Source organism: Cebus imitator, unplaced genomic scaffold, assembly GCF_001604975.1.
Source record: "Cebus imitator isolate Cc_AM_T3 unplaced genomic scaffold, Cebus_imitator-1.0 Scaffold324, whole genome shotgun sequence".
NCBI classification, from domain to species: domain Eukaryota; kingdom Metazoa; phylum Chordata; class Mammalia; order Primates; family Cebidae; genus Cebus; species Cebus imitator.
Window position 1 is genome coordinate 1808333 of NW_016107639.1, and position 15792 is coordinate 1824124.

The 15792-nt window shown below is 58.6% G+C and overlaps 1 protein-coding gene across 6 annotated transcripts in view; it reads left to right on the plus strand.

Annotated features, from left to right (window-relative positions):
- The window catches only part of NFATC1 (nuclear factor of activated T cells 1), a 129346-nt gene that overhangs the window by 60834 nt on the left and 52720 nt on the right, over positions 1 to 15792 (plus strand). For all 6 annotated transcript variants that reach the window (XM_017504539.2, XM_017504543.2, XM_017504538.2 and 3 more), the window contains 2 exons: positions 7393 to 7448; positions 14141 to 14273. In XM_017504539.2, the coding sequence (XP_017360028.1) occupies positions 7393 to 7448; positions 14141 to 14273 (189 nt within the window). The remainder of the gene's footprint in view (positions 1 to 7392; positions 7449 to 14140; positions 14274 to 15792) is intronic.

Below are 15792 nucleotides of genomic sequence, written 5' to 3' on the forward strand. Positions count from 1 at the left end.
CTCCCCTCCCCTCCCCTCCCTCACACCCGCACCCCTCCTGCCCTATTCTGCTGTTAAAGATCGCTGTGTCTGTCTTCCCGTCTGTGATGTAAAGCACCTCTCTCTGCATGCGTGAACATCAAAAGGGCTGAGGAGCAAACTCACGTTCAGCATAAATGAAACCGCCCAGAAAACACCTGCGTGAAACGTGAGCTCGGGCCGAGGCTGGAGCTTGGCTGAGACAGACGGAAGGCACACATTTCTGAGGTTCAGATGCATCCAGCAGGAGCCCGTTCTTAATGCTGGAGCTGAACAGCTTCCTCGTCGTCGTCACGTGCCTGTCCTGGTGCAGTTCTATAAACGCGAATGACCCCTATTTTGGTTTCCATTGGTGCATAAAGGCCACACGGTAACGCACGGGGCTCAAACAACACCCGCTGCGTCCGCCAGCGATCAGTTTGTGCAGTGAGCGGGGCCTGGCGGGAGGGGCTGTGCCGGTCTCGTCAGCGGTCATTTCTGGGGCAGCCGTGACTGGCCAGCCAGCTGGGGCCTGGACGGAAGGCCGGCGTCTCCTCCGGGTAGTCAGGGCCCTCCATGCGGCTCCTCTGGGGAGCGGCCTGGTCTCTCACAGATGGCCGGGGCTCCTGGGAAGCAGAGACCGTCTGTGCCAGGGCTTGTAGGCCCAGTCCTGGACCTGGGGTCGTGCTGGCCACCACAGCTGGGGCCTCACCCAGGTTCACGGGGAGACTCACAGGGCTGAAATGCGGGAGGCCAGGGCCCGCAAGGTACGAGCAGGTAGCCAAGCCAGAGCCCCATAGCTGCCCAGGCCCCTCCCGGAGGCCCCGGCCCAGCACTTCTGGATCTCTCCCCTCAGAAACCCAACACTAGGTTCACCCCAAACCCAACCTGGTGGGACCCCAGCTCGCCCCCACCTCATGGCTGCCCCATCCTCTCTCCCTGGGCATTACCTTCTAGAGGAGACAGGGTTGTGGGTGGGCACTGGCCACACTGCAAGAGACACGGCCAGGTTTCCAGATCCTTCCACACACGGTTGGACGGGCCTACCTCCCACCACGTGGGGAAGGCTGGGACTCCAAATCTGGGACAGATGTGCACTGTTGTTTTTTAAATAAAGGGACCAAAGGCCCAGGTCTTTCTAAGGCTACATGGACGTGGGACTGTGCCCAGCACAGTTCCCGGGTCTTGCATGTGCTCTCATGGGCACCCGGCAGTTGAGATTTTGGGAAGCTCCGCCCAGTAGGCACAGAGCTCAGCTGGGAATCCCAGGACCCTTGCAAGGACATAGAGGTGTCACAGAAGCACCGTGGCCTTGGCAGCTGCTGGTCCCACGCCAGGACACACATTTGCTGTGGCGAGGGGAGTGCAGGTCCCCAGGCAGAGGCCAGTGTCATCCGGGTGCAGGAAGCGCCAGGCAAGGACCCTCTCGTCTGCCCAGGGAGCCCCCAGGCCTGAAGTCACTTCCTCCAGGCTCACCTTCAGGTCTCTTCAAGGCCAGGGGGAGGCTCACCCGCACTGGGGTGTTGACAAAGGCCCGAGGCCCCTGCAGGCCCTGATTTCCCCAGAGAGGCATCGTTACCCACTGGCCCCCCATCCCTCCTCCTTCAGCCGCCCCTGCACCTCGGTTTCCTAGGGTCTGGTTCTTTCTTGGAGGTGGGAGGAGGTGAGGGCCAGGGCCCCCATAAGGCAGACCTGGTGGCACTGCCCCTTTTGGGCCTTGCTGTCCCTCCTGTCCCTCATGGAAGGTCTCACCGAGGAGACCGAGGAGTGGGCCGAGGAGGGAAGTGGAGTCCAGGTGGGTGGCGGGGGGGGTCTGTGGCTTGTCTGTTTTTGTTATGCATGGTGTAGGCTGAGGCAGATTGGCCCAGGGATGGTTGCCTCCGTAGCGGGCCCTCTGGTCTCCGTGGCGGGCCCTCCAGTCTCTGTGGCGGGCTTTCTGCCCTCCGGTCTCCGTGGCGGGCCCTCCGGTCTCTGTGGCAGGCCTTCTGCCCTCCGGTCTCCGTGGCGGGCCCTCCGGTCTCCCCGGTCTCCGTGGCGGGTCCTCCGGTCTCCGTGGCGGGCCCTCTGGTCTCTGTGGTGGGCCCTCCGGTCTCTGTGGCAGGCCCTCTGCCCTCTGGTCTCCATGGTGGGCCCTCTGGTCTCTGTGGCGGGCCCTCTGCCCTCTGGTCTCTGCGGCGGGCCCTCCGGTCTCTGTGGCAGGCCCTCTGCCCTCTGGTCTCCATGGCGGGCCTTCCAGTCTCTGTGGTGGGCCCTCTGATGGGGCTGGATGAGCAAAGGGGACACAGCAGGGAACTCCCAGCTCCAGCGTCCACGGCACAGGCAGCCCCGCTGTACACAGCAGCTCAGCTCTCAGCCTCCTGAAGAATTCCGATGCCAGCCACAAAGGCAGCATGGTGACAGCAGCACCTTCAGGGGCGTCTGGTTCAGTGGGTAAAAGGCCAAGTGCAGATCTTCCAAATCTGTGTTATCAGGGAGGAGGCAACGATGGCTGGGTGCCTGTGAGTGTGGTCAGATGTCACTGTCACCGCTTGTTCCAACACAGAGCAGGGTTGGGGCTGCTTTGTCACCACACAGCATCTTTGGGAGCAGGGAAGATGGCCAGGCGGATCCCCAGAGCCCACACAGGAAAGGCACGGAGGGTGGTGCCCGGGGAAGAGATACCTCCCGGCCATGCCCTGAGAACCACTCAGGGCCCCCGAGATGACTCAGGACCCTAGAACTGACTGGTGACCCCACAGTTCTCATCAAGCTCATTCTGAGTCATGTTACGGCCGTGAGCTGGGAAGGAGGCATTGTTATGATGGGGATCCGTCTGTTCAAGAGCGTGGTCACAGGGATCCCCGGCCACACAGGGTACCGAGGCGTGGGGCCTGCAGCTGGTGTCCTCCCAGCTCTGTGGTGCGAGGGCTGAGACACATCCAATTCTCAAGTGTTACTGGGACAAAGCTTTGCCCAGGACCCCAGGGAGTCACCATTGACCCTGCCCTCCCCTGCCATGGGGCTCTGGCAACTTTGGAAGTCAGAGCCGCCAAACGGAGCCATTAGCATGGCGGTGGGGGAGACCGCAGCTGCCATCTGGGGTGCTCAGCTCCACCACCGTGGCCCAGGGACATTTCTTCCCTGGCAGAGACACAGGCAGGGCCTGAGAGCCTGGCCTTCCCCGCTGAGGCGGGTCTCTGGTGATCGGTGCAGCCCCCTGGCTGAGCACTCCCAGGCATGTGGGAGCTCCTGGACCACAGTGGAGTTGTCCCAGCTTGTCCCCCAACTGTACCCACCCCGGGCCACCCCCCTCCGTCTCAGCCCCGCCCCTAGGCATCCAGAAAGCCCACTGCCCTCAGTGAATAGCTGTGTTTCATCCCAGAATCCCCCTGTCTGGGGCCTGCTGGCGTGGGGAGGCCACACGTCACGTCCATCCCATTCCTCCACAGGCGTTTTGGGATCATACGTGACAGTATCACTGTGATCATGTTGGCTAATTTCTTTTATATATCAGCTTTATCGAGATATGATCTATACACCATTTAATTTACTCAAAGCGTGGAGTTCAGTGAGTTGTGGTAGCTTCACAGAATTACACCGCCACCACCAATTTCAGAATGTTTTCCTTTAACCAGAAGGAAACCTTTGTCCCTGAGTAGCCACGCCACTCTCCCTTCCCCACCCCAGCCCCGGCAACCCCATCCCCCTCACCATGGCCTCACCTGGTCTAGCTTCCCTCTCCCAGGGAGCCCCAACCTGGTAGGTGCGGGGCCTGAAGCTCCCACGGAGCGTGGCGTCCAGTGTTTTTGTGTGGTCAGGGCGTGGTGCCCTTCAGGTTCTCTCGTTGGTGTGGTCAGAGCATGGTTTCTTTCCTGGCTGAGTGACGCCCATGTGTGGCTGCCCATACCTGTCTGTCCATGGTGCCGGCCGCGTCCACCCTGTGGAGATGATGGTGGAAAAGCCGCTGTGAACATTGGTGCGTGAGGCCCTCGTGGACACATGCCATCTCCTGAGCGCGTGCCTCAGCGTGGCCTTGGCATGGAAGGGCTGGGTCACAGAGTGGCTCCATGTGTGGCTGGGTGGCTATTTCCTATCCAGATCTCCTCTGGGGGCCAGGCTGGGACAGACACATGGGGAAAGCCAGGGGTGGATGATAGACACCCGGGGACACTCACCTCAGGCATGAGGACACTGCAGGGTGCCCAGCACGAGGATGCAGGACCCAGGGCCCGAGGGTGGCATGGGACCCGGGACACTGCTGCTGCCATCAGCGGCCCTCGTGGCTTTCTCTGTGGAAACAGTGGCTCAGTGTCAGTGCTGGTGTGGGGGTGGCCCCGCTGGGCTGCGCGTCCTGGCCGGTCTGGGAGGCTCCTGGGCTGGCCAGCCTGCCTGTGTGGAAACCTTGAGGGCATGGCAGGGAAGCCTCCCGATGACTCAGGCTGCAGGGAATTCCCTAATGATCTGGAATATTTTTACTCCTGCACTCGGCATGGTTTCCTCCTGAGAACTCGGAGCACTGATAAGGCTGAACACAAAGGCCCTTTCAGGGCCAGCTGCCTGCCTTCCTGCCAGAGGCTGAGTTTGGAACAGCGCGGGGCCGGCCCTGCCCCCCGGGCCTCTGGGGAACGCGGAGCCGCCAAGGCGGTGCTCTCAAGGGCAGCGGGACACGGGCCTGTGCACCTCCTTTCCTGAGGTGTGTGGCTCTTCCCATCTGTAAACAGCCTCAGCCCCTTGTCTGTTCCTGAGGCAATTGCTAGACAGACATTTCTGGCCACAAACATATACAACCTTTGAAAGACGATGTCTTTATAATCCTCAAACAGAAGCAGAAAGCCTGCCGTCACCCTCACCCTCACCTTGGTTGGCTGTGAAATGGTCGTGGACGTCGGAGGCTGCAGGGAGAGAGGCCGTCTCTGAGATGGAGGGAAGGTACAGGTGCTGGTTCGGCCGCATCTGTGAGGACAGTCGGGACGTGTCGGGACCTGTCGGCTCCCCACACTTTGAGGGGACATCTAAGCACCTCTGCTCCCACCTTGCACAGGAGTGCTGGGCGTGAGCGCTCCCAGACAGGGTATGGGGCAGGCCGCCCCGTGGCAGGTGCTGAGCTGGGCCTGGCCGGCCACACGGACAGGGCTCCCAAAAGGCATGGAAGGAGAAAGACAGCCCCATGCTGTCTCTCCATTTGCTTTTTCATGGACTCACCACTTTGGGAAGATGCCTGGAGGAGGCCTCGGGGTAGAGGGCCGGAGGAGGCCTCAGGGTAGACGGCCGGAGGAGGCCTGGGGGTAGACGGCCGGAGGAGGCCTCGGGGTAGACGGCCGGAGTCCCTCTCCATTCTCAGGACATAAACAGGAGCAGGTTTTGTTGGCCTCTGCTGCAAAAATGGTGTCTCCTCCTTTAGGGTGACATGAAACACGACGTTCTGGCCCTGTGTGTGCCTCAGTTTCTCTCCTGCTGCTCAGTGTGGGCACTGACCCTCCCTCCCCTTCCCAGTACCAAAGGCCTCCGCAGCCTCAGGGAAGTTCCGATGGAAACAAGCTGTGACTGTCAGCTTCTCTGGCAGAGCAGAGACCAAGCCACGGCCAGTTGTGCCTTGGAGTTTCCAAGGACACAGGCTTTTGTGGGGTGGGGACGGGGCCTCACCCCACAGATGGGCTTTGTTGTAAGAAAACTTCAAAAGTTGTTTTAAAAAGGTACCAAGAAACCAGAAGACTTGATTACACAAAGGTGATTGGATTTTTATGCGCTGGGGGTGGGGGCTCCATGGCCGCGCTGGGCTGCGGGCTTCTGGGAACCCCCGCCACCAGCACCTGTGCTGGAGTGAAAGCGTCTCCTTCCCCTGGGCTCCTGAGTGCTCCAGAGCCTGGAGGACTTGCTGCTTCAAGAAGGGCAGGTGCCCTCAAGTGCTAAGGAGTACTTTTAGTTTCCTGTTACTTCTTTTCTAGAGGAGAGTGGGATGCTGGCCCATCTGGTGCGTAATTTGCGTGTGGGCCTCAGGCGTCCCGAGGCTGGCGTGGCTGGGACTCGCTGGGCGACTCTGGTCCTGCAAACATGACTCACATTTCCTCTCTCCACCCTCCACCAGGCAGCAGCGCGTCTCTGTGACAGAGAAAAGGAGACTTTGTCTGAGTTATCAGTAATTCAGGGTTTGCAACAGACACACATTTTCTTCTTTGTAGACAGAGCACAAGGATAAACTTAAGTGTTGACACCTGGAACTGTTCTTTTTGGGAACAGACTTTATTTTGGAGAAGATACAAGAGAGGAAGAGACTCTGTAGGAAATTGAGATCCGTTAATTCAAGATAATTGCCCCAAACTCAGCCGCCTGAGGGACCGGGCCGTGCACACGCCCAGGGTGCGTCTCAGCCACCTTGGCCGGGCATGGAGTGCCCCAAACTCAGCCTGCCTGAGGGACCGGGCCGTGCACACGCCCAGGGTGCGTCTCGGCCACCTCGTCCGGGCATGGAGTGCCCCAAACTCAGCCTGCCTGAGGGACCGGGCCGTGCACACGCCCAGGGTGCGTCTCGGCCACCTCGTCCGGGCATGGAGTGCCCCAAACTCAGCCTGCCTGAGGGACCGGGCCGTGCACACGCCCAGGGTGCGTCTCGGCCACCTCAGCCGGGCATGGAGGGGAGAGAATAGCATGTCCTTTCACTGCACTTCTGGGAGCCTTTTTATTTTTTAAAAACATGCAAATGGCCACTGAGGAAAAGCTAAAAATACCCTCGTGTTTTGCATTTCTGTCTCCTGATGTGCATGAAGTTGTCAGAGGAAGGTTTTCTCATCACCCAGGGCCAGCAGCCAGGCCCTCATCCCCCGGAGACGCTTCTGCTCCCCAAATTCCCGGAGCACAAGCAGGTGGCACACCCTGACGTGGAGCCCCCGGCACCCGTGTCATCACCCTCACGCCTCCTGCGCCCTGGGAGGCTGGGCCAGGGACTCCAGAGCCAGGTGCAGAGCTGGGCGCAGGTCCATGCAGACGCGCGCTCTGCTGATGGGGAACCCGCTTCTCCTCACCCTGCCCTCCCGGGAGAGGACGGGGTGTGGAGACCCTCCCGCGACCTGTCCCAGGGCTGAGACAGTCCAGCAGACGTGGGGCCAGGAGAGATTCCCCAGGACACTCCTGCCCTGGAGTCCTTCCCATCCTGGGCTGGGGTCAGAACAAGCCCTGAGCTGCGTGTCATCCGCCTCTCCAGGCTCACAGAGGAACTTTGGCGTTGAGCTTGGGGCCTGACCGGGGCCTGTGGCTCCTGAGGTGCTGCTCTCGACGAAAGCCCTGGGCTGGGCCTATGTGGGTCTCCTGGGACTAGGCGCTCTCCTGGCTCAGGGCCCTGGGTCTGCATCACGTGGGGGCTTCTGGGGAGGGGCTCCCCGCCACACAAAGTCACAGACGTTTCCTGCTCCTTTCTTGCAGATGGCCACCATGTGTGGGAGATGGAAGCGAAAACCGACCGTGACCTGTACAAGCCGGTGAGTGCCTTTGGTCCCCAGGGCCTTGGGAGGCTGGGGTCTGCCTGGGCCACTTTGGGTCCCCGGGGCCTCGGGAGGCTGGGGTGTGCCTGGGCCACTTCGGGTCCCCGGGGCCTCGGGAGGCTGGCGTTCCTGTTTGTTAAAATGAAACAAATGAAAATAACGCACAGAGTAACAGAACCGGTGACAGGATCACCAAGTGCTTGCTGAAGTGCCGCGTGATGTTAGCCAAAGCGTAAGGGTCAGGTCAGAGCCCTGGCAGCTGGGACCAGTGCTGGACAGGCCAAGGCCACCTCACATACCGCAGTGCTGAGACAGCTGGAAAGGGTCCCACACGGACCCTCCACCCTTTGCTGTCCCTTCGCCGTCTCCGTCACCCAGCATGGAGTGGGCCCCCGGGAGTTGGTGCTGTCCTGAGCTCCTGGCCACGCCTGGGGGTGGCCAGCACCTGCCTAGACACAACCCGCACCGCCAGGGCTCTGCGGCGTCCCCAGCTGGGACTCCTCACCCCACCCTCCCTGAGGCTGCCTCTTGCACCAGCCTTCCCTGTGACGGGGACCCAGGCATGAGAGTGGGCACGCGTGTCTGTGGGGTTGTGCCTCTGCTGTCACCAGGCTGTTTCCAGACCCCCCAGTCACCTGCCACCGCTTCCGGATGCCACGTGCACGCTGTGGGTGCCTGAGAATAACGCCCCTTCTTGATCGGTCGGTCGTGGAGACGACCTTTACTCTGGACGACCGTAGATGCTCCCGCGTCTCCCCCATCCCTGTGCTCGTGAGCTGTGCGTTCACGTTTCAAGTGGGGTCTTAAGACAGCGTGGACTTGGTAGTGTCTTTTGATCTGCTCTGAGGCTGTCGCATGTAGACCATTGATTGTGGTGTTTCGTTTTGTTATGTTTTTGTTTTTTGGAGATGGAGTTTTGCTCTTGTTGCTCAGGCTGGAGTGCAACGACACGATCTCGGCTCACTGCAGCCTCCGCCCCCAGGTTCCATCATCGATTCTCCTGCCTCAGCCTCCTGAGTAGCTGGGAGACAGGCATGCGTCACCACACCCAGCTCATTTGTATCTAAGGGAAGGGGTTTCTCCATGTTGGTCAGTCTGGTCTTGAATTCCCAACCTCAGGTGATCCCCAGGTGCTGGGAGGACAGACGTGAGCCACCGCGCCAAGCCTGGTGTTACTATTAATACAGTCGGATCGATTCCTACATAGAGTTTTTTGAGTGTTCTACTTAGTCCTACAAAAGTAGTAGAAATCTTTAGACCAACGTAAGATACCACATGGCTCCCAAGGGGGTTTTGAAGGCATTCAGGGCGTCCTGAGCTCAGCAGCATGTGCCCCTGGGTGGGGCCAGTGAAGTCTTGTGCACACGCTCAGCGTGTGCAGGTGGAAGCCGAGCCATTAGGAAACCTTGGGGGAGAGCTGCTCTCGGATGGCTGGAGGCAGGTGGGCAGGACCCCAGGGAGGGGTGCTGAGGTCATCTCCTCTTGGTGGGAGGGGTCGTGGCCTCCATGGAGAGCAGTGCTGTGATCTTCACTCCCTGTCCCAAGAGGCGACTCTGTCAGAGAACAGCGCCTTCCACCCTGCGGCGACTCCAGCACCTTCCTCAAGGATTCTTCCCTTCTCAGAACCCTTTCCACGTAGTTTCAGATGGAAGAGCCTCCTCCCTGGCCCTGGGCGACGCCGGCATTCCCCAGTGAGCTCACCTGCACCTCGGTTGTGCCCAGGTCTCCCCTGAAGCTCCTGGTGCTCATGGGGCTCCAGTTCAAGCCTGTCGCTTTTCTTGCCTTCACCTGAGAAGCACCTCCGGGAAAGCTGGAGGCCCCGGGCAGGCCAGCATTCAGATGAAGGAGTTCTGGTCTACGCACCCATTGCCCGCAGAGCTAGGAGGGTCTTGGGAACAGCCACCCACGCAGCCTGAGCCGCTGCACTGGCTTCTCCTTCCGTGGCCCGTTCTGCGTCCATAAGATCCATGACGCCCCGCTGGCCGGGCGTTTGCAGCTGCCTGGGCTTGCGGTGGGCAGTGCCCAGAGGGCTGGCAGCCTCCGTTCATAGGGTCAGTGCCCGGCCTCCCCACCTGCCAGTGTCTGTGGATTCGTTCCCTCCCCACCGGGCTGCTCTTGTTCTGCTGTGCGTCTGTGCTGGGCACTGACACCTGGGCTCTCCGGCCCTCTGCATGTGGGCAGTGTGGCCTCGTGCCACCCAGCCTCCCTGGCTCCAGCTCTGTCAGGGTCTCCACAGGCTTTGCCAGGCCCACACATGCATGCGGGACACAGGACGCTGGATGTAGGAGCTGCGCTGCCCAGCCCACCCTGGGCAGAGCAGCCAGGAGAAGCCATGAGCCTTTCCACATTGAAAACAGTTCCAGCCAAGCTGACATCCACGTTCTCTGTGGTTTTCTTACTTTTGACACTGCATGTTTTGAAGGACACTAAAGAGCTGTATGTTTTAAAACAAACTTCAGAGCACATGTGGAAAGCTATGTACTTGAAGTTTACTGTTTATTCTTTTGAGACAGTCTGACGCTGTTGCCCAGATTGAGGTGCTCGCCTCCCGAGTTCAAGTGATTCTTGTGCCTCAGCCTCCCGAGTAGCTGGGACCGCAGGCGCCCACCACCGCTCCTGGCTAATTTTTTTGTATTTTTAGTAGAGACGGGGTTTTGCCATGTTGTCCAGGCTGGTCTTGAACTCCTGACCTCAGGTCATCCACTCGCCTCGGCCTCCCAAAGTGCTGGGATTATAGGCGTGAGCCACTGCATCTGGCCTACTGTTTCATTTTTAATCTCTTAAATGAAGTTTCCTTTAATAAATTTCTTTTGTCATCATAAAGGAACCTCATAGTCACCATGGACATTTGAATGGTATAAAAAGCAAAACATGTAACCTCACCCACTTAGGTATAACCCCTGCGGGCACTGGGCATGCTTCCTGCTCCGTTTGCTGGTATGTGCGTAGATGTTCATGCACACACACACATTACATACATTATATTGTGCGTGTGTGTGTGTGTGTGTGTATATTTTTTTGAGACAGGGTCTGGCTCTGCGGTCCGAGCTGGAGTCCGGTGGCTTGATCACTGCTCACTGCAGCCTCGACCTTCTGGGCTCAAACAGTTCTCATGCCTCAGCCTCCCTAGTAGCTGGGAGCACAGGTGTGCCTTACCCTGCCCAGCTAATTTTTAATTTTTTGTGGAGGTGGAGACTTGCAATGTTCCCCAGGCTGCCCTTGAACTCCTGGTGTCAAGCCGTCCTCCTGCCTTGGCCTCTCAAAGTGCTGGGATTACAGGCATGAGCCACTGGGCCCGGCCTGTGTGTGTGCTTTAAACAAAACGGGAGGTGCTGTGTAAACGGTGTTTGAACTTTCTGAGGCTCCGTGTGTGAGCTTCATCCCAGCAGTGGGGTTTTAAGGCAGGTCTCATGGGTGCAGGTGCCGTTTGGAGCCCGTGTTTTTACCAGTGTGGACGACTTTCCTCTCCTGTGCGGTTCTTCAGTGCTGCTGCTTTATGACGTCCTCTGTGTATTTGAGGGGCAGTGCTCCCACAGAGATAGTACTTTTGTCATATAATTGGTCTGTTTAGACACTTGAAGTGGGTTGGCTTGTGCCCACATCAACACAGGACCTTCCGGGCAGGTAGGGCCCAGCAAAACTGGTACAAAACGTCCAGCCTGCCCCATGGCATCCTGCCTCCATCTGCCCCACGGGGTACCCCTCAGTCCAGCCTGCCCCCTGGGGTCCCTGTCCCCCCCATCCAGCCTGCCCCACCTGGTCCCCACCTCCACCCATCTCAGCAGGGTCTCTGCCTCCGCCTGTCCAGCCTGTCCCACAGCCCCACCTCTGCCCATTTCACAGGGTCCCACCTCTGCCCATCTCGGCCTGCCCCACAGTCCCGCCTCTGCCCATCTCGGCCTGCCCCACAGTCCCGCCTCTGCCCATCTCGGCCTGCCCCACAGGGTCCCGCCTCCGCCCATCTCGGCCTGCCCCACAGGGTCCCGCCTCTGCCCATCTCGGCCTGCCCCACAGTCCCACCTCTGCCCATCTCGGCCTGCCCCACAGGGTCCCGCCTCCGCCCATCTCGGCCTGCCCCACAGTCCCGCCTCTGCCCATCTCGGCCTGCCCCACAGGGTCCCGCCTCTGCCCATCTTACCCTTCCCCACAGAGTCCCGCCTCTGCCCATCTCGGCCTGCCCCACAGGGTCCCGCCTCTGCCCATCTTACCCTTCCCCACAGAGTCCCGCCTCTGCCCATCTCACCTGCCCCACAGGGTCCCGCCTCTGCCCATCTCACCTGCCCCACAGTCCCGCCTCTGCCCATCTCGGCCTGCCCCACAGGGTCCTGCCTCTGCCCATCTCGGCCTGCCCCACAGTCCCGCCTCTGCCCATCTCGGCCTGCCCCATGGTCCGCCTCTGCCCGCTCCCCGCTGCCCGAGAATGCCTCCCAGCCCATTTTTATTTCAGTCTCTGCTCCTTCGTCCCTTCCCTCAGCTGCTTCTGTTCTAAAGGCCCTCTTGCTGTAGCTGCTGACTCCAGAGCAGTTGCTGCTGAATTCAGAAAACAGTCCTGGGAGAAGCATCTCTTTATCCCCCCGTAGGAACGCCGAGACTGGTTCCGGACGGCTGGGGCTTCCAGGGTCAGCCCAGGAGATGGCCAGGCCAGGTGAAGCCAGACCCACAGTGCTCGGGGGGCAGCTCCGGGGCAGCCCAGGCCCCGCTGGCATTGAAGGGCTCCTGGCCTTGAAGCAGCTTCAGCTCTCCCGGGGAAGCTCTGATGAGGGGCAGAGGCAGGAGGACGCTCATGTGCTGTGGCTTTTTCCCAATGAACTAGAGTTCATTAAACAGACCTGCTGCTGGGAGGAGGGGTAGTCCTGGGGAACGGGCCCGGGGGTGACAGGCGGGCTTGGCCCCCCTGCAAGGGCGCCTGGGCCTCAGCTGTCTCATTATCTGTAAATGGAAGAGCTTGGACCTGAAGTTATTTTCAGTTTTCTGTCTAACATTATAAGATTTTGTTGTTAACATGATTCAATCAATTTGGTTATTAAGCTAGGTGCTGAGCTGTAATTAATTATTTTAACAAAAGAAGTAACACAATAGATTTTCTTCTGCTCGTTAAACTAAATCATATGGTTAAAAAATTAAACTATAGATGTGACTCCCCAAGGCTCTCCCCAGATGCCAAGTGCAGCCCTTGGCAGGGATGCCTGCCCCATCCCTATCGTTCAGAGTCCTTAGGACCCTGCGTAACGCTGCTGGGCCCTGAGCTCACAGTCGGGGTGTCTGTGTCCCAGCCCCCGAGCTCTGCAAACAGTCCACACCCCTCCATGCCACACAATCCCATGCCACACACTCCCATGCCACACCCCCTATGCCACACCCCCTGATGCCACATACTCCCATGGCACACTCCCCCATGCCACGCACCCCCATGCCACACACCCCCATGCCACACACTCCCATGCCACACACTCCCATGCCAAACACCCCCAAGCCATACACTCCCATGCCACACACCCCCATGCCATACCCCCATGCCACACTCCCATGCTACATCCCCCCATGCCACACCCCCTGATGCCACATACTCCCATGGCACACACCCCATGCCACACACGCCCATGCCACACACTACCATACCACACTCCCCATGCCACACCCCCGATGCCACACACTCCCATGCCACGCACCCCCATGCCACACACCAGCGTGCCACACACCCCTGTGCCACACCCCATGCCATATCACATGCCACACACCCCCATGGTTTATGTTCACGTGTGTTCTTGAAAGAGCCTGGGTTTTGTAAACACGCTGCTAACTTTTGTATTAAAAACATGAACAGGTGACGGCAGCTGCCACACGCCACCCTCTTCTGTCTGTGCTTCCATGCCTTGGCTCTTCCCACCCAGGGTCTGTGGGGGTCAGGGCCCGCCACCTCTTCCTCAGTTGGAGTGAATTTGGGTCTGACCGAGGGCTTCAGCCATTGTCAGATGTGACAAACAGGCCCTCCCTGGAGACCGCGTCTCTAGGAAGCCCTGCTCCTCCGGGCTCCACTGCAGTTACCTGCACAGGCGCTGGGACATTGAGCACAGCCATCACACTGCAGCAGGAGGCGGGGCCTCCGGTGGCTTTCTGAAGGTCACCAACCCTTCAGGGTTGGACAAGCAGAAGCCTTTTGCATCCCCGCCAGGCCCCTTGCCCAGGTGGCCCCAGTCAGCCTCCACCCTCAGGCACACGGTCCCAATTCTATTCACAGCTTCTGTTTTCCTGGCTTCTTTCCCCACGTTGACAAGATTTCCATCTTGCTGTTGGTCTTGTCAGTGTAGGAAGTCCAATCCGCTGCTCTGAGGAAGCCTCTCAACTCCAGGGTGTGCCAGAAGTCAAGGGCAGCCTCTTCCCTAGGAGACACATGCCCACACGTGCATGCCGGCGCCACGCACAGCCCTGGGCTGTCGGCGGCTGCTTCTGCACCATCCAGGTGGCTTGTCCGGAGTTAACCATCACAGTAGCCCTGTGCTGCTGTGAAAGCATGGGGGAGCTGTGTGGCCTCCGTGGAAACGCGGGGGAGCTGTGTGGCCTCCGTGGAAACGCGGGGGAGCTGTGTGGCCTCGGTGGAAATGAGGGGGAGCTGTGTGGCTTCCGTGGCACAGCAGCTCTCGCTTGCCCTGTGCTAACTGTCTGCTTCCTGTGTGCCGTTTTCCTGCTAGAATTCTCTGGTGGTCGAGATCCCGCCGTTTCGGAATCAGAGGATAACCAGCCCCGTTCACGTCAGTTTCTACGTCTGCAACGGGAAGAGAAAGCGAAGCCAGTACCAACGCTTCACCTACCTTCCTGCCAACGGTAACACCGTCTTTCTAACCTTAAGCAGTGAAAATGAGCGTGTGGGGTGCTTTTTCTAAAGACACAGAAACAGATGACGTCGCCATAAAGCAGCGGGCGTGTTGCACGTGTAACTGTGTGACGTCCCGTTAGTGAGACTGAGTCATCGATTCTCTCCAAATGAAAGGACAAGGAAGGCTTCCGATGCATTTTCCTTGATCCCTGTTGTGGGGAGTGGGGGGCAGTGTTGAATACTCAGTCGCGGTTATTGTGCGGCTTGGCGAACGTGTAACAGCCAAGGGGAGAACACGGCTCTTCTGCTCTCAAAACCCAGGAGGTCCTTTACGTGTACTAAAGCTGCTTCAGGTGAAAGGCAAATGTGCATAGCTATTTCGCAGGCACCTTTAGGAATAAACCTTGCTTTTCAGCCTGTGGTCCTGATGTGGTCTTTAAGGTGAGTGAGCTTTGTGCTGGGCGGATGTCCCCAGGATACTTCTCCAGGGGAAGTCTCATCTCCTGGGACCATGGGCATCCAGGCCGGTGCACCTCCTCCTCAACCCGCCTGCCCCTTACCCATCGTGGGAATGGCCCCTGTTCACTCAAAAAAAAAAAAAAAATCAGCTTACCTTTTTAACCTTTAGGGTGTTTTCTTAAAGGAAATACCATTGAGTGTGTGCTCTCAGTCCCTGAACCAGGAGCAGCTTCCTTTGTGGGTTCAGGCCACTCCTCCCAGCTTGGACAGGACAGGGTTAGCCTTCATCCTGAGATTTACTGTGTTTTGGGTAAGCATAGCTAATGTCAACAGTCTTTTTATATTGCTTTTTTCTAAAAACTCCAGAGATTCCTATTATCTGAGAGGGAAACCACATGCGGGGAGCTAATTACAAAAACAGTCACATTCTCTGAGTGAAATCAGGGTGTTTCCAAAGGTTTCTGTTTTCTCTGAACGTAAAGGGCATTTGTAATAGACCAGATCCTAGGAAGGCCCTCCCCACGTTTACACGAAACTGCCAGCACTCCCTGTGTCCTTAGGTAAGCTGTAGAAATACCCCTCAAGGTGTGGATACTGGGGTTTCGCTGTAAAGTCGCTGCACCCTGAGAGCATCTGTGAGACAGCTGTAGGGGTGACAGGCAGCCCCAGCCCAGCCCACACGGAAGGGCCTCGTGCTCTGTGACCCCTGGGATTTAGTGGTCTGCACCGCCCACACCTGTACCACAAGGTACAATGTATCTTACAGAAGGAAATACTGTATCTTTTTTTGAAAATATAATGATTGTGTTCTAATTAAACTTCAAGCATGGTTGACCAGAAATTGAATGTCTTAAAGAAAGCCCAGGCCTCATAAAGAAGGCTTGCTTTCCAGAGCAGCGCGTTTTTTTCTTATGTGCTGGACACGTGGCAGCCCCACCATGGGTTTACGTGGCAGCCCCACTGTGGGTTTGCGCGGCACTGAGTTTAGCACACATCACGCGTCTCAGAGGCAGAAGGGGTCTGTGCAGGGAGACTGCCAGCCCTTCGCAGGCAGCAGTGGAGGCCCCC